The 22,877-nt window shown below is 33.1% G+C and overlaps 2 protein-coding genes across 7 annotated transcripts; one reads left to right on the forward strand and one right to left on the reverse strand.

Annotated features, from left to right (window-relative positions):
- Positions 1 to 6,321: 6,321 nt before the first annotated feature.
- LOC7474175 (sulfate transporter 3.1) lies at positions 6,322 to 12,506 on the forward strand. Of its 6 annotated transcripts, XM_052456503.1 has the most exons (15): positions 6,322 to 6,953; positions 7,065 to 7,272; positions 7,434 to 7,605; positions 7,729 to 7,794; positions 8,176 to 8,289; positions 8,697 to 8,813; positions 9,401 to 9,527; positions 9,782 to 10,068; positions 10,159 to 10,349; positions 10,447 to 10,532; positions 10,634 to 10,710; positions 10,804 to 11,617; positions 11,717 to 11,788; positions 11,887 to 12,147; positions 12,225 to 12,506. In XM_052456503.1, exons 1-12 carry the CDS (start codon positions 6,635 to 6,637, stop codon positions 10,999 to 11,001), a joined length of 1,962 nt encoding a protein of 653 aa, XP_052312463.1. In that variant the 5' UTR covers positions 6,322 to 6,634; the 3' UTR covers positions 11,002 to 11,617; positions 11,717 to 11,788; positions 11,887 to 12,147; positions 12,225 to 12,506. The 6 variants fall into 6 exon arrangements, with proteins under 6 accessions (XP_052312463.1, XP_052312462.1, XP_052312461.1 ...); XM_052456502.1 differs by having other exon boundaries at positions 10,804 to 11,788; XM_052456501.1 differs by having other exon boundaries at positions 11,717 to 12,147.
- Positions 12,507 to 13,640: 1,134 nt separating this feature from the next.
- On the reverse strand, positions 13,641 to 18,209 carry LOC7474177 (U-box domain-containing protein 70). Its single transcript, XM_002315719.4, has 8 exons — positions 17,859 to 18,209; positions 16,838 to 16,931; positions 16,699 to 16,749; positions 16,407 to 16,580; positions 15,965 to 16,144; positions 15,704 to 15,823; positions 14,821 to 14,954; positions 13,641 to 14,076 (listed from the first exon to the last, which is right to left on the reverse strand). Exons 1-8 carry the CDS (start codon positions 18,032 to 18,034, stop codon positions 14,001 to 14,003), a joined length of 1,005 nt encoding a protein of 334 aa, XP_002315755.1. The 5' UTR covers positions 18,035 to 18,209; the 3' UTR covers positions 13,641 to 14,000.
- Between the last annotated feature and the right edge of the window lie 4,668 nt (positions 18,210 to 22,877).

Consider the following 22,877-nt stretch of genomic DNA (forward strand, 5'->3'; position numbering starts at 1 on the left):
GACCATTGCTAGCTAGGAAGTGGAAATTTCTCTGTTTTAATTCTTTAACTTTCAGTACTATTTCATGGGTCATAAAATTGAACTCAGCCTGATAGTGTTCATATAATCCATATATACCAGTGGACTGGACTGCATCAGCGAAAGAATAATCTTTTTCTCCCAAGACAAGACAACGGGATTTCAAGTTTCAACAGATGATGAATATATACTGCCAACCGAAACGAGTACGGGCATTATCACAACACAGTCATCCAGATTCTCAAGTACTGTTCTTTTTATTTGCAATAATCTCACCACGCATGTGATCTAATTTTTTAAAACTTTTTCACATGGAGAACAGTACTCCGAACTCTCCCTACACCTAGGAAAGCGAAGCAATATTGAACATATGACCTCAATTAGCTGCCGGAACTTTTCCTCACCGTAGATGCCCAAATTTACATGTGTCTATATATTGGAAATAACTAGTTACGTTGAGTAGAAATGCATGTAGTTTCTGTTTTATTAGTGGTCTGTAAGTCAAAGCCTCTTCTTTGTAAGAAAAAATATTGCAGGTTTTGACCTCTTTAGCCTAAAAATTGTTTCTGAAAATTCTTAATATTGCGAAAATATGGACTTCTTGAAAATTCTTAACCTATATAAAACTATGTTAATTGTTTGTTAGTTAAGTAAACTCTTTAATTAAAATATACAGTAGGAGTAAAACACAAAACGCACCACATAAACAAACAAAGCTTAAAGTGGTAGCAAACTATAATAGGGTAAAGATTTGGGTTAGGTGTGAAACATTCTGGTGCTGTTTCACGTTGTATAATATTTCCTCGAAGTCAAAAACTTATTACTGACATTTTTTGCGAAATTATTTTCTTGATAGCTTAGTTTTATAGGTTAAATATTGATTCTTCAGTATTCTGTGAGGTAACAAATTTAGCAGCAAAGTATTCTGTGATAATATCTGTATATCTAAGCTAGTGGGAGAGACTAATCTTACTCAAGTAATGACGTAAGTTACATTTTACATCAGATATCAGTGACAAACAGTACTGGTAGAGGGTGTCGGAGGGTCTTAAATAATGAAGAAGCAGTTTTATCTGGTGAAATGCTTAACTAATCCAAATGGCAACTAACAAGTTCATCATTACCATAAACCACTTACAATCGATGCCTTTGGTTGGCGAGGGTATCCCATTTTCTCATCCTTCGAGAAGTTGAAATCCCAACTGCTAGCCCTTGCAGTTTCATCTTTACCACTAACTATTTATGGCATTTTTTATTAATTTCAATGCAAAAAAGAGGATTACAATACTGCATTTTCCTTTACCTCTGCTACTTTAAGAGTACTTTCAATCCTGTTATGAGCATCTTTCCAATCATGTGCTACTTTGTGCTGACCTTTATTCCCCATAAAGAACTAGCTTTTCTGTGGCACTATGAATTAATTCTCTGTATTCATGAACCATGACATCCAAGTAGATGTAATTAGCTCGTCATACACGGTATCAGTTACCACCATTTTAGATTTTACAACAGAACCATTTTAATATATATGGCCTTCTGGAATTAAGCACGAGGAATTATCATTTGATCTATGCATTCAAGCAAGATAAGGATGAATCATGAATGGGTTAAATCCGAATCAGATAGACAAATATCTGATATCACTCTCAACTAACTAAGAATCACTCTGTAAACTACAATGTAAAGTAAAGGCAGCAATATTCACATTATTGTTGCTTTTAAATTTAGAGGAATTGGGGCACTACTCCCCAAAGAGATTTCTTAGAAAGTGGGAGATGCGAGCCTGGAAAGAGGAACGTGGCTGCTTTACCATTATTGTAGGATACAATGATTGTATAGAAAGACAAGAGGAAAAGAGCATGGAAATTTTCAATTTTTTTACCGGTCAAATAAGTTCTGCTAACCTTAAAATTCCTTTCCAACATCGTTTATGCCCTCGTGAAACACATCATCTCTTGTTTTCGGCTTCCGTGAAACATGGAGTCCCGGGGCCTTGTAGCTTCAGGTTAGCAACTATTGTCCACGTGAATTCTGGACAACATCTTTCTTTATCTGGCAAATTGGCCGATTAGCATACAAAATAAAACAATAAGGAGAATTAACGGTGAAGAAAAATTTCGGTGAAATAGATCATTTTTAGATTTCAAGATTCAAAATCAGGATATTTAATTAATTTTGCAGTTTGGAAATATAATATTTATTTAAATATTACAATTTAGAATTGCATTATCAATTAAATTTCAATGCTATTAAGAAATTTCAATGCTATTAAGAAGAACAAATAGGTCAACCAGTTCGTAATGGTCAGTTAAATCAGCTGACCAATTAACAATGAAAAATTAAAAACAATTACTATCTGAACATTAACTTTTTGATATTTTAAGTTTTTTAGTCTATAAATTGGATAAAGATATATATTTTGACTCGTAAAGTATATTTATAAAAACCTTTCATAAAATTATGGTTTTTATTTAAAATAGTAGATTGGTTCATATAATTAGTTCAACCGGCCGATCAGTTGCTCTTTTAACAACAAATTTTCACAACATTTAAATCTAACAAAAAAAAATTCTTATGAAATTTATTGTTTAGTTTGTAAAAATCCATGGATGTCATCATCATGTTGTTTGGGAATATGATCGTCGTAAAGTGGACGCGATCCATCACTTCGAGTGCACAATATTCTATGTAATAATACATATATTTGATGTGAAATTAGATAAGTTTAATATGTTTTATAAAAATATTATAATATATTATAACAAATATATGTTTTGTCATATATATATATATCATACAATTGTAATTATACCAGTTAAAATTAAGCCCTCAATATTACCTTCGAATTACATTCCAATGCGATATGTTCACTAAAAAGAGCAAAAATCATTTGAGCAACTCAAAGCACAACAGATCCTTATTGTTGAGGGTTCGATCCGTGGCTCCCAAAGCCTTCTAGAATATTCTACTGTCTCGGAGTATAATCCCTTTTAGGCATGCATCGCACTCCCTCCGCCCTAAATTACACGTTTGCTAGCTAGAACCTAATTTCGAACTATACAAATCAGTAGAATCCCACGTAATAATATTTATATATAAAAAAAAGGGACTAGAATCTCACATTTTCACAGAACATGGTTCTGTGCGATGCATTTGATTTGATTTTTATTTTATTTTATCATGGATGCTGAGGATTATTGGATCTGGAGCTATTTTATGATGATACTAATCTTCCTCATCAACTATCGTTTCTGTTATATTATATTATATATTTTATTAGGATTTTACGTGTCTAGTGGAATCAGATCCTGATCCGCTTGGACAAGGTGGGAAATTTTATATTTTCTTAGAAAGAAATTACAAGGCAATCTTTTTCACATAGAATCTTATTAGTATTTTGAGTTTTAATCAAATATATTTTTTTTTTTAATTTTCTTGAAATATTAAAATTTATTCTTGTAAAATTTATTCTTGTTAATTTATAAATTTCTCAAAAAAATAATCAGAACAGCTGATTATGCACCAATTTTCGTTCAAAAAATATGATTTATTAGTAAGTGGGGAGATTCATATATACCAAAGTAATGTTATGGTTATGGTTATGGGGGGGTATAATTAATAATAAAAGAAGAGAAAGGAAATTACTATTTCACACGGAATTGGTCGTCTCTTGTAAATTATTCATTTGCAATTTCAAATCAACTTTCTTTTCTTACTGTTCCCTTCCATGGCAACAGTGTTGACTCAAGAACTTTAATGCTGATTTGATGGTTTTAATAATCCCAGTCTTTGCCCATATGTAATACTAACCAGATAGGTGTTTAGCATTAATTCGAGGTTAATTTCACGTTTATTTATTGAAAAGTATTTTTTAAAAAAATTAAATTTTTGAAAAAATAAATTCTAGAAAAGTATTTTTCAATGTTTAATAATATAATAGAAAATAAGTTGGAAAACACTTTCCAGTGTTTGGTTAAGTTATGGAAAATGAGCTGGAAAATAACTTATTAATGTTTTATTTTTTTAAAATTTATTAAAATAATGAGTAACAAATCTTACAAATTAAAAATTTGAATGAGAATGAAATTAAAAAAAAAGCAAATAGCAATTATAAAAATAAGAACCAAAGTTAATATAAAAATTAAATTTTAAGAGATGAAATTAAAAAATAAATATTCAATACAAAATATATATAGCAATCAAAAGTTTGAGGATCAAATTTGATATAATCAGCAAATAATGACATTTCTAAATTTTTCACAACTTCCAGAAAGTGTTTTCCGCCCAAATTTTCCAGGAAAACACTTTCCTGAAAACCAAGCCAAATTTTCCTTTGACTAGAAAGTATTTTTCGTTGACCAACTTTTCTAATGACAAACAAACACATGAAAGTTTGGAAAGTGGTTTCCCGGAAATCACTTTCCAGAAAACAAACACAATCAAAAGGAAAAACACTTTCCTAGAAACCAAGTTAAATTTTTCTTTGACTAGAAAGTGTTTTTCGTTGACCGGAAAGTGTTTTCCGTTGACCACCTTTCCTAATGGCAAACAAACACAGGAAAGTTTGGAAAGTGGTTTCCGGGAAACTACTTTCCGGAAAACAAACATGGCCTAAGTTAATTTTTTTTAATATAAAAAAATTTCTAGAGAATGATAATATTTTTAAAAGAAGAAAAATAAATGATTAGTACAAAAATAAATATTTATCAATATTATGAATGATTTTATTTGATAATCTGTTCAAAAATAATTAAATAAAATAACAAAAATCAACTTTCAAGCAAACTAAATAAAAAAAACTAAGAAAAAATAATAAAAAATTTAATAAAAAAACTTGAGTTACTCAACTAACTTGTGACCTGAAATATGAGATAAAAATAAAATCATAGAAAATAAAGTGGTAAAAATTACAAAACTTAATATCCAATAATCTAATATCAAATTATGATAAAAAAAAATTCTAAAAAATACTAAAGTAAAATCAAGCTAATAATTGAAACCCGAGTCATAAAACTGATTCACCTCATATAAATCAAATATGAAAAACATATAAAGTTAGGTAATTTTATTGTGCTAAAAAATATAAAAAAATCAGATTTGTTCCAGTTAATTTAACAATAATCAATAAATCATGTGAAAAAAATAATATTACCCCTATTAACAAGAACATTAGTTTTTATTGAGAGTGACTAAAACATAAAATCATTATTTTAATTCACAGTATTTTATGAATTGATATACAGTAAATTGCTGAGTATTTTTGTTTCTTTATAATTGTCCAGTAGAGATTCTAAACACTGATTTAAATTAAAAGAACTAATTAAAAAATCTCATATGAATCTGGATCAGCTAGTTTTCCCACTTATAATGAGAGAAGTTGGGAACCTAATTATTGAGACCAAACTAATTATTAGTCGTACCAGGTCAATGAACCGCCACGTGCTTTGCTGGATGTCCTCAGCCAACTAGAGAGAAGCACATCTGCTAAACTTTATTTAGGCAAACCTAAATATCCAAATATTTTTTTGCACAAACCTACCTTAATGCCTAGAATCTAGAGGCGAATTTTTTTAAAAAAATATATAGATTAAAGATTCAAACTCGAGATTTTTTAAAAAGAAAAGAGAAAATACTAATTAAATTACAACTCACCGATTTAAAGATTATTTACAAAGGAGAATAAAGTATCATTGAATTTATGGCTCAAATAATATCTTATTTTTTTATTAAATAATATCAAATTTAAACCAATCATTTATCAATATCAAATATCAGGCATATTAATATATATACAACAGTAAACTGTAAAACAAATGCAAAATATAAAAGATTTATAGAATGTAGAAATGCGTATGGGACGTTAATGAACGCAAAAACTCTTGACTTGTACTTCTTTTTTATTTTCTAAACATGAAAAATCCTCAAGAACTTCACCAATTCTCCATTTATTTTTCTTCGTGACCTTTTTTATTTTGATATAGTTTCTAATGGATGTCATTGCTGAAATTTTCCAAGAAAATATTTCCTGACAATTTAACTAGAGGATTACAGCTATATGAAAGTAAGAAAAAATAATTTAAATATTTAACTCCAATCTGAATAATATCCTGAAAATCAGAGGCATGGCCACTTAGTTTTGGAAGAAAAACGAGGAGAGTCACTAGCTAGTAATGGGTCAAGGTTTTGAGGGCGTGACACGTTTTCATCCATGCGTGGGCCCCATTAACCATTTTGCATATTCCCTCAGCTGAAGCCCTCACCTCCCCCGACCTCTTTATATATAGAGGCTTTGCTAACCAGCTCTTCAATACTATCAAAGCTATAACTCGAGCGCAATATCATCAATACAATATTAAGCTCTTCAATTTCTTCCTTTTGTCTCTCTATCCTCTAGCAACTTACGTTAGTTCTTCAATAGCAAGCAAAACTTGCTTTACGTCACCGAACTTAGCCAGCCAGCTAGCTAGCAGCATTTGCACCCTAGCCAGGACACCAAAAAAAAGTTGAACTATCACCGTCTCTCTATAAATCATCGATCATATTATACCCAAGATTATCCAAAACATCGACCATTCCTTGTGAGATAGATAGGCCAAACAATCCGATTTAACAAATCATGGGTAATGATTACTACTATGAATGCCCACATCCCGTGGCAATTCCTCCAGCAAAACCATTCATTGAGTCAATAAAATCGGGTATCAAGGAGACTCTTTTCCCTGATGACCCTTTTAGGCAATTCAAGAATCAGCCAGCATCTAGGAAATTCATTTTGGGATTGCAGTACTTTGTACCTGTCCTGGAATGGGCTCCTCGTTACACCTTCGAGTTCTTCAAAGCTGATCTAATAGCTGGAATTACTATTGCCAGTCTAGCAGTTCCTCAAGGGATAAGTTATGCAAGTCTTGCTAACTTACCTCCAATCCTTGGACTATGTGAGTGATTGAATCTATTCATTTCCTTTTAAATATTGTTGGTATATATATAGCTATGCTGATAATGTTTGCTTTTTGAAAATTGGTGCTCACAGTTTGCTTAATGTGTAGATTCAAGCTTTGTGCCACCTTTGGTGTATGCCATGTTGGGGAGTTCAAAAGATTTGGCCGTGGGTACAGTAGCTGTGGCATCACTTCTCATATCTTCCATGTTAGGGAAGGAGGTTAACCCTAATGAGAACCCTAAGCTCTATGTTCAGTTAGCTTTAACCGCTACCTTTTTTGCTGGAGTTTTCCAAGCTGCTCTTGGCTTTTTAAGGTCAGTTTTTTTAACACACCAATCTAAAACTGTCCTCTCCAGCTCCCTCGGTACTTGGGTTTTGTCTTATTGCGCAAGTGTTCAGAGACATCTCTTAAACATAGCATGATTCATGCATGTTTTCTTTTTCGCAACCATGATTTTAATTTGTTCAATTGCAGGCTTGGGTTTATTGTGGACTTTTTGTCCCATGCAACAATAGTGGGTTTCATGGGAGGGGCTGCCACGGTTGTTTGCCTTCAGCAACTTAAAGGGATCCTTGGGTTAGTTCGTTTCACTCATGGGACTGATCTTGTATCGGTTATGCGTTCAGTCTTTAGCCAAGCACACCAGGTACATATTTCTTGCTAGCCTTGGCTTTTGTCTGCAAACTTTATAGCGTATCTTAACCCACTTCTCATTATTCCTTCTATTTTAAAAATAATGATTATATTATTGTGGTGGTGGTGGTTGCAGTGGAGATGGGAAAGTGGCGTCTTGGGTTGTTGTTTTCTCTTCTTCCTCATTCTCACAAGATACGTTGTAAGCAATCCAAAAATTCTTTCACGCTTCTAATTAACGTGTAAAACGTTCACATCATCTCTCTACCTCCTTGTTATTGTCAACATTTAAGAAATTTTAACACCTCGATCCACCAACACCAATAATTATATAGGACACATTTGGAAGTTTTTCTTTAACAATAATAAGGTTGCTTTCACTATGGAACATAATTCATATTAGAATCTTGAATTTCATGATGAAAAGTATAGTTCCTTGATATTTTTGTATTTATCTTGACCTTGATTTACAGTATTAATCTAACAAATTAAGAAACTGTCTATTTTTTCCCCCTTTTTATTTACAAGATATTAATTTAATTTGTTTTTGCACTCTGCAATGTTACAATTTGATGACAAGTAGAGCAAGAGAAAGCCAGGCTTCTTTTGGATAAGTGCGATGGCACCCCTGACATCTGTTATCGTCGGGAGTGTTCTTGCTTATTTGACCCACGCTGAGCAAAACGGAGTTCAAGTGGTGAGTTTTCTCTCATCAACGCATAGAAATAATTTCTTATACATGCACATTTTAAGATTTGGAGTCCCAACTCCTCTATTCACTACAAATTTTTGGAAAAAGAAATCGCTCATATAGTAAAAATCTTTTTTTTTTCTTTTTTGAGAGAGGGATAAAATATCAATGAACCGTGTACAGCTTATAATCCCTAACTAAGCTTCCGATAATATCCCACCAAAAGGAATAACATTCTTTGTTGGATGGATTCATTGTTATGGGTACGATGGTCAAGATCTTACCTGCTAGGTAAAAGGAAAGAAGTTCAATGTTATCGTCAATTAAAGTCATGATTTTGTTATAAAAAAACCATGATTTTAATCTTTAAAAAACTAATAAAATGGAATGTTGCATTTGTTTGTTTTGTCCAGATCGGGCACCTGAAGAAGGGATTGAATCCGCCATCTGTGTCTGAGTTGGCTTTTGGATCTCCATATCTGATGACAGCTATTAAAACTGGAATCATAACTGGTGTCATAGCTCTTGCTGTAAGTAGCAGTAGTAGTACTGGTTTCTCCATCCTCACTCACACATATACATCAAACTCCACTCCCTCACATGCTCCCCATTAACCATCAGCTCTCTGGCATGCGTACGACATCGTCAGTGCACAAATTGGCCTTAGTCTGTGGACACATAATCATGTTGTGGTGGCCAGGAATATTATGCATATGATCACTAGTCGATTTAAGGAATTCCTCAATGAATAAGTTGATGTACACAGCTTGAATATGTATGTAAAAAGAAAAAGGAAAAAGGAAAAAGGAAAAGGAAAGAAAAGTCTCTTGTTTAAGATTGTGGTGTAAGATGATTTTGAAAGTGATTTTTCATGAAAAATAATATATATTTTTAATATCAGCACTTTAAAAATATAAAAAAAAATACCAAAAAAAATTAATTTTTAAATTTTTTTAAAAAATTAAAAATGTTGTTTATCCACACTCCTAAATGATATTTTATTTAATCGCCTAAGCTCGATGATATTCATTTATTTTCGGGTTAATACATCGGGTCTAAAGCCCAAAAGAAGAAAATTAAAATAATTAACAAAAAGGGTGGCTTGATGGATATTCAGGAAGGAGTAGCTGTTGGGAGGAGCTTTGCCATGTTCAAGAATTATCATATTGACGGAAACAAAGAGATGATTGCTTTTGGGATGATGAATATTGCAGGCTCTTGCACCTCCTGTTATCTCACCACAGGTACTGATTCTATGCTGTACAACAAGTTAAGGCCCAACCCAACGGGACTGAATCATGGATCCATTGGGGACTGGTTTGGTCTAATTAAGTTGCTTCACTTGATTTTAAGCCCCTTCGTAAATACTCGATCCAATGAGTAAACTAGGCAAATACTTTCCTAAACACTGATTTTTATGGTTATATTCAACTTATTGGTAATGCATAAGCTCCTCTTACAAACAAATTCTATTGATTTGGATTGGATTGGATTGCAGGACCATTTTCGCGAACTGCGGTGAATTTCAATGCAGGGTGCAAAACTGCAGTCTCTAACATAGTCATGGCAACAGCTGTGATGATCACGTTGCTATTTCTAACACCTTTGTTCCATTATACCCCCCTAGTGGTTCTCTCCTCCATTATCATTGCTGCAATGCTCGGCCTAATTGATTATGAAGCTGCAATTAGCCTCTGGAAAGTTGATAAGTGTGACTTCATTGTTTGCATGAGTGCATATTTTGGTGTTGTCTTTGGCAGTGTGGAAATTGGCTTGGTCATTGCTGTGAGTAGCATAAACACCAGCCAGTATTTATTCCCGTGAAACAACTGTTAGGTTGAATATTCCTGATATGATCAGCATTTGCCTATGCAGGTCGTAATTTCTTTGCTAAGGATGCTCATGTCTGTAGCAAGGCCAAGGACTTTTCTTTTAGGCAACATTCCCAACTCCATGATTTACAGAAGCATAGACCAATACCCAATTGCAAACAATGTTCCAGGAGTTCTCATTCTCCAGATTGATGCACCAGTCTACTTTGCCAACGCAAACTACTTGAGAGAAAGGTATGCAAAATAATACATTTAGATATTAAACGATAAAATGTTAAACAATTTGCACCATCACTCGAATCTTCTTTGTTATTTAAATTTTGTTGTTCAGGATATCAAGATGGATATATGAGGAGGAAGAAAAGCTAAAATCCACAGGAGGATCAAGCTTACAGTATGTGATACTAGATCTGAGTGGTAAGTGTCTTAACTAATCATAATCAGCCTAGCCATCAGACTTATCTTTTGCCCCTGTTAGCTTAATTTGACCCTAATGTTTCCGTCTATTCAACCCACAGCTGTCGGCAGCATAGATACAAGTGGGATCAGTATGCTTGAAGAAGTAAAGAAAAACATTGATAGAAGAGATCTCAAGGTACAATTAAATAGTTTTCAGTCTTCCATATTTTAGCTTCTGTGCAACCAGTCCTGGGTTATTAAAGTATGGATTACTTTGCTGTTGATCTAGCTCGTACTGGCGAACCCAAGAAGTGAGGTGATTAAGAAGCTAGAGAAGTCAAAGTTCATGGAAAGCATTGGTCAGGAATGGATCTATCTTACAGTAGGCGAGGCTGTGGCAGCATGCAATTTTATGCTACATAGAAGCAAATCATCAAATAATCCTGCCACAGAAAAAGTTGAGCTTGACGCACACGATAATGTCTGAGGTAAAAGTGGAAGAATTGCCTGGTATGCTTATGGGGTCCAATCACAGCTTTGGTGTGATGGTTCACTGCTGAAGAACCCCTCCTAATCTGATTGATCCAAGCATTGAAAAACCAGATGATTTTGTGGTGCAGTGGTTACAAGTTAAAGGTCTAAAAAACTTTGTGTATCTCCTTACATCGAATATGATAGCATGTGGTTCTTTCTAGAAATTATAACTTGTTAGTTCACATCTATGCTGGCTCTCTATTCCCTTCACATTTGATGTTTCAGACTAGAATCAACGTTTCAAACCCATACTAAAACCGACGTGGGCCTCCCCTGCTGATGCATCAACAGTGAAATCATGACATAAAATTTGGTTGGAAATTCTACCAGAGTAGCATAGTTTGGACAAAATGTGAAAGGTTCTGCCTATCCACAGCACTAACAGGAAAAGAAAACGCTTGTGCCAAAAATCTCTAAAAATTATGACTGGCGTTGTAATCCATACACACTTCGACAATTTAGTATATCGATAAGTCCTAGTTTGAAGCTGCTAAGAGAGTGGAATAGATTAGAGCTCGCAGCTGGTGTTTCCCAAATTGGTACCATGTGAACAAGCTCTAAAGAACAAGGTGCCCCGTTGAAAAACTAGCTTCTTTTTTATTTTAGATAATCTGCTATTCAACGGATTATTTTGACTGACCAAATACTAACAATAAATAATGCTGCAGAAGGATTAGGTGTTGAATAGCACAAGGGGTTTCCCAGATTGTGTACCATGTGAACAAGCTCTAAAGAGCAAGGTGCCCCTTTGAAAAACTAGCTTCTTTTGATTTTAGATTATCTCCTATTCAACGGATTATTTTGACTGACCAAATACTAACAATAAATAATGCTGCAGAAGGATTAGGTGTTGAATAGCACAAGGGCGATCATTTTAATAAAAAAATAATAAAAAAAAAAAACTACATGCCCAAAAGGCCATTCTTTCTGTCTTCTTAATAAATTCGTTCTCTCCAAGGGACCGCAATTGGAAAACAGGTGTTCTTTCAGACCCTACCTGGGCTAGTTCTCTGCTCATGGCCAAGAAAATGAATCTTGTTTCTCTTGTGCTCCAGTTGCTCTTCCTAGTCTCTCTCTTGTCTGGAGTAACTCATGGCAGGTATTTACTTTCCATGAACCATCATAATCCTACATGTTCAAATTTCCATAGATGAGACACTGAAAAAACGTGAGTAGTGCTTACAGGTTCAACCTGAAGGAAGAGTCCCCAGGAGCTAATGGCAGAGATGACAGGCCAAGACCACCATCCCCGAAAGGATGGGATTCGGGAGAGATATCTGCACCCCCATAAAGTAAAACGAAGGAAAAAAATGCTGCAGCAGCAACCCTACGTGCCTTGCAATAGTGGTACGCTTATCTTGTTTCTGTTGAGTGATTTTAGTTTTATGGGTTTTAAAGGTTCGATGTAGTAGCTTACATTTGGATTTTGCATAATAATGGTGGCTCATGTCCTGTACATCTTGAAGTGCGTGTTTAGCAGTGTGGTTGCGGATGTTTTTCAAATAACTTTTCGTGCCAAAATACATGCCAATAATATTTTTTTATTTTTTAAAAATTATTTTTAACATCAGCACATTAAAACAATTCAAAATACACAAATCATATTAAATTTTAATAAAAAAAAAATTAATTTTTTGGGAACACAGAGCCGCGTTCCCAAACGTTATATTTTGTGCCTTACTAAAGCTATAGTATCGGATGGGCTATGGAGAACGTATTGGCTGCGAGAAATTCTAAAAAATTACGCCGAATCGGACATACACAATTCCAGCCGATCACTGATTTCATGCTCTCCAGTCTCCATCCTAGGCCTACTTGTCTTCAACCAATTTGATTCTTTGAAACCTCCAACAATTGTGACTTGATGTCCACCATTATCTAATAAAAAAAAAGGTATTTATGCAAACCAGGGAGTCACCACTGCCTTTCCAGACATACACAGATTGATGATAAACATGGCTTCGCACAGCAAGGTGATTTTTAAAATTTAATTATCCTGGAATAACAATCACTTTAAAATTCAATATTCCAGAGAATGGTGACGGAAGTAACCTCTCATCTCCCATTTCATGTTTGGTAATACAATGTAAAATATTTTTATAAAAGTACTTTTTAATTGAAAATACACTATAAAAATGTTTTTTTCATTTTTTTTTTTACTTTAGCACATCAAAATCATCGAAAAACATTAATTTTTTTTTTTTAGGTGAAAAACATCTAAAAAAAACACTTTGAAAAACAGGTTAACCGCATTAGCAGACGGATATGACACATATTTAGATGTCACTTGATTCATTTATTGGTGCTAACGAGTTATGACACAAGCTAATATAATCTTGAAAGCAAAGAGGTTTGAATCCATCATTTTATCCGTTATCTGAGCAAAAGGATAGTAGAACAAAGAACTAAAATGCACTGCTACAATAAGTTAAAAATAATATTCCTATCAACAATCACAGCAATAAACACGGGGCTGAGAAATGGACTGAGAAAAATGATATAGCTCAGGAAAAAAGACTCAGAAATGGCGCCTGTCATTCATAGATATGCATTGATTACAAGAAAATAAGTTTTGTGCTACTCATTTGCAAATTTTCAAGGCATCAACATTAGCATTTTATACCCAAGATGGAGAATAACTCGCTCAATTTACAAGCAATGCAAGGAAAGCAAACCATAGAAGAAAGAGCATCTAGAAATGCAATAACTCAAAAGAAGCTCACAAGATACTATTAAGAGTTCAGAACTAAACAAATGCACATTATGGCTAACAAAAATCAACTTCTCACATCTGTTTATCAGCTATCACGTCTAACCAGAAACTTCAGTGCAGCATCAAGGCAAACAAGAAAGGCTTGTCGCTGTCTGTTCTCAGTTCATATATAAACTTCCCATTGAAGAGGGCATTGTATTGTCCTCCAGTAGATAGTCAACAAAATACAAGTAAAGGAATTAAGGATTGGTCAGCTTTTCTTTGAATAGACGTGGAAGCACTTCATGAGCACCAATATCTAGAACCTCTGGATCCCTGGCAAATAAGGTATGCAGAGTTGGGCATGTATAAGGAAAAAAAAAGCATCGCTATTGACTAAAGAGAGAACCATTTCAAACAAAGTACAATGGCATGTATTAAGCATTAAAATGATACCAGATGACTTAGCATATTGCACATGTTTTCCTTTTCTCTGAAGATGAACTCGGGGTAAGGAAAAAAAAAAAAGAAATTTCCTTTTCAACAAAAAAGAGAGCATGAAATAAATCATCACCATTGAAATGGTGACCCCCAAATGGAGATGATTTATTGTTGTCAGCTGTTCCATGTCCAGTTTTTTTATATCTAGCATGATGCTAAAAACTACAAGTCAGAGCTAGCTAGAGAACATTGTCACAGTGTGTGAGTTCATCTACTTCCCAATCTCCTTCGTATCCACAAATATCCTAATTCAGCCAGTTTAAGCAGCTAAGAACGGGAAATGTTAAATATCATATATTTATGGATAAAACACATAGCATGTGGGAGGCCTGTCTGTCCAGATGATTGACTGCAATCACTGGGTGTACAATAAAAAACTAGGTGATTGCGTTCGTGAAAGAGTATATGATTTTATATGCAACAATAATCATGAAACATGTACATGCACCGGGGTTCAGATGTTATATCATTTATACACAATTAAGCCATCTATAGAAGGATCTATATCTATTCAAATAAAAACTTCAATAACAAATTAAAGAGTAGATATGAGAGAAGTGGAGAGGAGAGGAGAGAAACCTGCAAAGTGTTTGCCCCTTTTCATTGGTGCTAGCAATAAACCATATTTTTCGCATTAAATGTGACTCATATTGAACAAAGAAACCATCATGCTGCCCATACTTCCACTTTCTTGATCCTTGACCTTTCCAAACCTGCAAAAAAGGCATGCAATGAATAAGACCTTGTTGTTGAGTACAGTATTATATCCCACCACAGAATAGGCAAATCAGCTAGGACTGGTAAAACATAAACAAAAGTGACATAAATAGTCTTAGAATTGAACAATTTAAGTATTATATATTTGATTATAAGCAAGTCAGGCTCGTCTGTCTTAAAGCCATAAAGCCATTGAATCATTTGCAGTGCATCTAATATAGACTTGATATAATTAGAAAACAGCTTGCTTATTAATTAGCAGCCTACATGATACATCACCACTTGGGTTCTTCAATTTTACCATTAAAGGTTAAACTCAAGCAAACTGCATACAACACCTTACTCGCCCAAGCTCATTGACTGATTCAGCTGTGACAGCATAAGCTGATGTTTATGAAATCAAGGATCATTTACAAATCTCAGCCCGTAACAAAGAGAAATATAGGACCAATAAAGGACGGTAAATGAGAAAGTAATCTAGCACCAAATACACTACTTAAAAAGAAAAATATGAAAGAAGAGAAACCCTAATATTCCATGTCCGCAGCAAGTTCCTCTTCAAAGCCATGTCATCCAAAGTCCTAAAGTAGATACTATGCCTAGGATCATTCTTATCAATTCCCAAACCACAAAACCTACATATGAACACATCTCATTATGTGCATGTCTGGTGTCCAAGAAAAAGAAGGGCTTGCTTCTTGGGAAGACCTGTATACCCAACACATGCGAAGAAGCAAATCATTACCTGTGGGTAGGATATGATATTTTTTGGCACCACTAAGCAAGCTGCCTTGGAGAAAGAATCATCCGCATACTGCCTTAGAAATGAGAAACAATTGCTGTGTGAATGGGGCGATTCAAAGGCCTGCAAAAAGAAACAAGGTAAAGGTAATTGCTAGAATCACGAAGAATTCTATTCATTTATATCCTCTTTTTACAAGTACATATACCATACATCAGAGAATGATGTCTCCAAAGAAGATAATACAGTTTCAAAAGTGAATACCTTATCAATATTAACAACTGGAGCATATTTATCAGTTTGTGTCTTTTCCTTGTCAAGAAGAAAGTAGACTCTAGGATCCACTTTAGAAGCTTCATGCCATGATTTCACAGCTGTCTCCATGGTCTCAACAAGAAATGAGAACATATCTTTAAAACATTCTTCGGATCCAAGCTTTTCAAACTACAAAATAAAAGGCTAAATTAATTTTTTTTAACGGAGAGTATTATCACATGCACAGAAAAGCTTAAATAATTAATCTTCTACATGAACAAGAAGAGAAGATGACAAATGAGGTTATCCAGATTCAATCTTCCATTAAAAGGAAATATGGTGAATGGGAAATGACCACTTCCAAAATGCATCTCACTCCCACATACGTGTTTCAAATTATAAGGTGAAAAACTTGGACATCATGACTCTTTGCTAGATAAAATACACTCACCATTTCAGATTTCAATGTTTCCAAGTGTTTTGCCATGTCAACATTGGATCTCATGCTCTGCACCTCTTGAGCTCGTTTTTTGTCTCTGGCCAACTGGGATATCCTCTTGATCTTTCTTGATACTTCAGTGCTCTGTGGATTGTGTTGTAAAGCTATTTGGAAAGTAGCCAATGCCTACATATACATGAGCAGTCAAAATGTATCAGCAACAAATCAAAATCCAAGCAATCTTGTCTAAACAGCTACCAAATAGCATGAAAAGCGAACATGATCCTTTAGAGTTCAGACATACATCATCATACCGTTCCATGCCCTCCAATACACACCCTTTCCTGAAATATCCCTGAAATTGTAACAAAAAGCCACTGTTATAGAAAAATCTTAGGAAGTCAAGTAGACCAAATGATAAATGGTTGTGCATGTCTGTGCACCTTTTCCCATTGAGGGTTCAATTTGATAGTTGTCTCGGCATCAGCAAGTGCTTTATTAAGCTTGACCAATTGCAAAAATGCTGCAGCACGGTTGCTGGTGAATGATAGAATCATAAAAAGGGAAAGAAAGATTAAGGGATTTGAGTGTTCGAAATATCATTGAGCATAACTAAACCTCTGATAGACAATTGTAGTTGATGGATAAGCATTAAGAAAGCCAGTCAATTATCATAATAGGATTGAGAGACTATCAAGGTTCAAAACGCATTGAACATTCAACTAGAGCTCTTATAGACAATTACAGAAGTTGCGTAAACATAAAGAAAACAAATGAACTACGATAACAGTATCAAGAAAACCATATGGATTCTAATTTAGCAAGCACAAATGTACTCTATGATTCTGGCATGGTATTCATAAATTGCATAACTGTTATTGGGAATAACAATGCCATTAAGCAAGACAAGAGAATAATCCATTGCAAAACACCTAATCTCAACACAAGAAAGCGGGCCTAAAGAAATTATTTGGAAAGTTAAAAAGTTTGTTCCCTCGCCATACCAGTTCTGCAAAATCAATTCGCTATGCATAATACAAAATGTTAGAGATGGACAGAAAACACAAAAGTGCAGCTTTAACACTGCACGATTAAACATTTCTAACTCAGGTATAAGGTCCCTATCTTCGAATTTGATGAAGATTAATATAGAATTACGAGCACAATAAGATACTATGCTGCATCGCACCTAATCATCATTAATACAGTGAATGAAGGCGAGCAAAAAAATTAAGAACAACCAACTCCAACTAGTTCTAAGAAATGGCAAAGCATCAAACTTGAATTCCTAACGAAACTTGAACCGCAACAATCACAAACCAGCCAAAACCAACAAAAATATAACTGAACACCTAATTGAAAAATGAATCAAATTTCACTAAAAATAAATGAAGAATGCATTTTGATAAACATAATGATTGACCAAGCCAACAAACCCTAATTTGGGGGTCACTTTTTTTTTACCTATAAAGAGTGGGATTTGAAGGGTCAAGCTTAATAGCCTGAGTGTAAAGAGCAGCAGCTTTGAGATAGTTCCCTGCTTTAAAGAATTCATTGCCTTTGTCTTTCAATGATATCTCCTCCTTGACATTGCTTTCTTTGGACCCTGTCGTAGCCGATCCTTTCTCTGCTTCAGCCATTGTTACCGGGTTCTTGCTAGAGTTTATGTGAGCGAGATCTTTGGGTTTTTTTTTTTTTGAAAGTTTGTAATACTCAGAGAGTGTAGAAGGAAGTGAAGCTGAGTGATTCCTGTCGACGGGTCACGCTGGTGATACCTGTGCAAAACTTAGGTTACGTTTCATTTCGAATCGATTTAGGATTAAATTCCAATGAGGCCTGATTCAACTCCAATAATTTTTTTATTTTTATTTTAAAAATATTATTTTAGTTTCTTAAATATTAATAAATTAATATTCGATAAATTACTAATTTTAATTAAATAATGGCTCCAATAAATAATATGTGATTAATTAATAAATTTTTATTATTCCAAAATATTAATTTATAAAGATTTAATTAATATTGTTTTATTTAGAAAAATAAAAAACAAAATAGTGTGTTTTTTTATTAACCTAATAAATTAACAACCCAGACTCACACAAATCACACACCATAGTAGGTAGTATTTAAAAAAGCTAAATGTTTCATTGTACCCGTTAAGAGAACACTGTAGATTCCCAGAGGTGTATCTTTTTTTTCTGTCCTAGTCCTTTTTTTACTTTGATCCCTCAATTTTTTTTTTTTTTAATTTGATTCTTTAACATTGTTTTTCTATTGATTGGTCATGATGATTTGTTTTTATATTTATTTACAGATAGTGTCACGAGAATATTATGTTGCTCAATTGATGCTTGGTTTGGCAAAATAAAACTTAATTTTATTAAATTATAAGAATTAAAGCTTCAGTGACTAAATTTAAAGTTTCAAGAAATATCGAGTTCTAACATCAATGTGTGGTTTGCACATGCAAGTTAAGGTTTTTTTTTCCAATCCTTGGACTTTTTTCTTCTTCTAATTTGACCATTTCAAATTAATTTTATTTAGGATTTGACTTTGTAGTTTATTTTAGTTACCTTGATAAATGGATCTTGTAGTATCGAAGGAAATTTTTTATGCTTGTTTGATACTTGATTTTGTAAAATAAAATAAAATTTGGCTAATTTAAAAAAAATAATTTTGAGGGACCAAGATTGAAACTAAAACAAATATAAGGACTACAATAAGCGGGCAAGAAAAATAGGCTAACGCATGTAATGTGTAGGAAGCTTCCATCGTATTTGGACGACGTATGAGGCATCATACAATGGCCAAACAATGTCTTATATGGCAACGTTGGGAGCAACTCGATGTGATATTCTTGGTGGTCAGATGTGTGTACTTGACAACGTAGTAGTGAGGCTCCAATTAACTTTTTTTTATTTTCCTCCCTCTTTTCATTCTTTTCCTCTCTAGTTTTGCACTAGCCTACCAACATTTAAATGTGTCTTGTCATTTATTTTTTCTATCAAATCTGGTTTTCATTCACTTCATTGTTATTTGTTTGTTTTTATCCTTTTTTTTATTGATTTTTTTCTACAATTATGTCCCTCATCACTTGGTTTCGTTTAATATTTATATCGAATTTGATCATCATTTTTTTTTATTGATGTTTGTTTTGTTTTGGAACCTTTTTTTATTGAATTATTTTTTTCAATTACATCCCTCAGCTTTTAGTTAATTAAGAGTTTTTCTTCACGATTTTTTAAGGTTTGCCTTATATGAGACTAATCACAGGTGTCCAAGATTAGTTCAGGTTGACTTTAGTTTTTTTTAAAGTTTTTTTTTTTAATTTTATCATTCAACATCTAATTGGTTGGGAATTGATTCTCATGCTTTATTTTTCACTTTTCTTTCTATAGGGTTATCTTAATCTTATATTTTAGGTCACAAACCTTATGAGTTATCCCAAGATGACTCGGGTATTTGTTTCATTGCTTTTAATTTTATTTTTTTTCTTTTGCTCTTCAACATTGGATTATTTGATAATTAAGTTTCATAGTTTTATTTAATTTGCTTTCAATGGGGTTACATCAGTATCACAATCAGGTCGCAGACTTGACATACCAACTCAAGTGTGCTCGAGTCGGGTTTTCATATCCTTTTTGAAATTATATTTTTTTTCTTCAACCTCATCCTTTAACAACTGATTTTCTAAAAAATAAGCTTCAAATTTGTTCTATATTGCTTTCCATGGGGATATCACATTCTTATTTATTTTTTGCTTCATTATCAAATAAGATCAAGAAAACCTTTTAAGAGTATTCAGAGGATATTTTTCTGTGGTATTTGCAAACGATCATTTTTTGAGTTTGTCGTTGTCAATTATTCTTGGCGGTTTATTTGTTGTCGTTGTATTTTTTATTCATATTATTAAATTAGTCAAGTCAATGACTTGGATCTTGAATTTTTTTTTCTTTTCTAGGAATGCTTGGGTTGCTTAAGCATTTTTTTGTAGTTCTAGAAAAAAATTGACTCGACCCTTGGTGTAACGCATTCCACCTATCTAGTAAGAAACTTCACACATGGTGGCATAAACACAATAGACCCAAAACATCGTGCATGCGCTCACATTTCACTATGGACTTAATGTGTCAATTTTTTTTTCATTATAGTCATCAAACTTTTTTGAGGTCGATTGCATTCTTTTATTGGCCAAATTGAATCCCAATTGCTTCAAATTTGTCGAGAAATGACAAGATTGGAAGAAAGAGAACAAAAATGAAAAAAAGAGAGGAAAAAGGTGGTTGTTTCAAAAAATAATGCGAAAAATTCACCTTGCTCCTCATAATTCACCTTACTCCTCATAATTTTTAGGTTATAAATATTCAGTCCCTTGAATTTCCAAAAATGCAATTTTAGTTTGAAACATTATTTTTCTTATTTTAAGACCCTTGGTTTGAGAGAGAAGAGAGAGTGATGAGATTCTCATTAAAAAGAGAGAAAGTCTCAGGTTATAATGATTTTTGTCATGTAAAAGATTAATTTTTGTGTCGACGGGTTCTTTTTGACAAGCGGAGTCACCTAAGTGTTTTCTTTCCTTCCCCTCGCCTGAAAGGGTAGATTTGAGCTTGGAAAGTTTTTTAATTTCAGGTTTCTAGATTAATTTTTTGGTTATTTGATGCCACAAACGAGTTTATCAAGGTGTATAGAGTGTTTTATGAATTTTCACGTCAAGATGAGTTGGAAATTTAGTTTTTAGGTAAACAAACACCAACCTTGATTTTCTAGTAACCAATGTGTTTGAAATCTTAGAGAAGTAGGCAATGCATTGATTGCTTTTTTTTTTTAAAAAAAAAAGAGCAGATCATAAGTTGTTCATCCTTTAAAAATAATAAAAAAAAAAATAGTTAGCTCAGGTGTGCATGTTTAGGCTGCAATGCCAAAACCTATAGGCTTTTTAACGCCCTGTCGTGTAATTGGGCCACCCAGGCTAGCGCTCCTGGACTTCTTCTTTTTTTGCATTTAGTTTTTTGGTCACTTTTTTCTTTCAGTCTCATCATTCAATCTTAGTCTTCCATTGAACTTTTTAAGTATTCACAAATTTTTATGGTGATTTTAACATAGTACATTTTATTTTTACTTAGTTTACAAATAAAAATTTAACATTTTTTTATTGGAGTTTTTTTTTGTAGCCCTGCTTATTTTTTTTTCTTTATTTTTGTTCAATCTCTTCCCTAAGATTTTTTTATCATCATTTCATCAAATAGAACACTAGTTCCAGTAAACAAAGTTATTGAATAGAATCGAGTCTTTAACTCATGTTTTGAAATTGAATATTTACATCCATATTTATCTCTCAAACTTTGAAGATGGTATTTGGTTAAATATCATTTAGGTTTTCTTGATTTTTATGTAAAATGATAATATATTTTTTTATATGTGCGACATTGCATAATATTTCTCCCTTTGATTTTATTATATCGTTTTCATGTATATGTTTATTTCTATTATAGTTTGATTAGGTAAAAAATTGATTATCATACATAAAGTTATTAAATACAACCAAAAACATGGTTTGTGTTGCCATATCAAATATCTTGAACCATACTTGTCTCTCAATTTTTCCAGTTAAGCTTTTAGTTATCGTTAATGACTTTTTTTTTCATTTATTAACACATATGATTCTTCATTAATTTAATTAAATGCAAGAGCCAACTTTTCAATTTACAATCAAGTTTTTTTAATGTTAAATAACATGTTAGAAAAACATGCATATTTATTTTTTTAAAAAGAAAAGAAATTATCCGACCAAAGGCTAAGTGCAAGTCAAATACTAACTATAACAAACTCTAAACTGCGTGGCATATTCACTGGAAAAAAAAAAAACATTATTCAGCTCTCACACTTCACCATGGGCTTACCATGCTATTTTTATTTTTATTTTGGTCATTAAAATTTTTTTTCAGGCAATTTCATCCTTTTTGGGGACAAAATAAAATCTAATTCCTTCAAATTTATCGAGGAGTGACAAGGTTGAAAGAAGGGGGGTTTGAGTGACAATGGCAAAGAACATAGATGCCCATTTTGAAATTGGGTTAAAAAATTTAATTTGATCCTAATTTTTCAAATGATAAACTTATGGTACCTAAATATTTTGAAATTTTAATTTTGATACAAAACTTTGTTTTATTTATTTTTTAGTCACTAGTTTGAGTGAGGGAAGAGAAAGTGGTCGGATTATGGTGGTCAAGAGAGAAAGTCTCAGCTGACACTGATTCCAACTACGAAACAAACGATTTTGGTGTTAATGGATTTCATTTGACAAAGAGAGTTCAGCTTGAGCGTTCTTTTCCCTAAACCTTGCATAAGATGATATATCTGAGATTTGAAAGTCTTTTAGTACTAGGTTAATTATGGGTTTTTAGGCTGATTTTTTGGTTGTTTAAGGGCATTGATAGGTTTGTCAAGGTCTATATGGTGTTTTAGGTTAAAAACAGGTTGAGT

This window comes from Populus trichocarpa, chromosome 10 (genome assembly GCF_000002775.5).
Source record: "Populus trichocarpa isolate Nisqually-1 chromosome 10, P.trichocarpa_v4.1, whole genome shotgun sequence".
Classification (NCBI taxonomy): Eukaryota; Viridiplantae; Streptophyta; class Magnoliopsida; order Malpighiales; family Salicaceae; genus Populus; species Populus trichocarpa.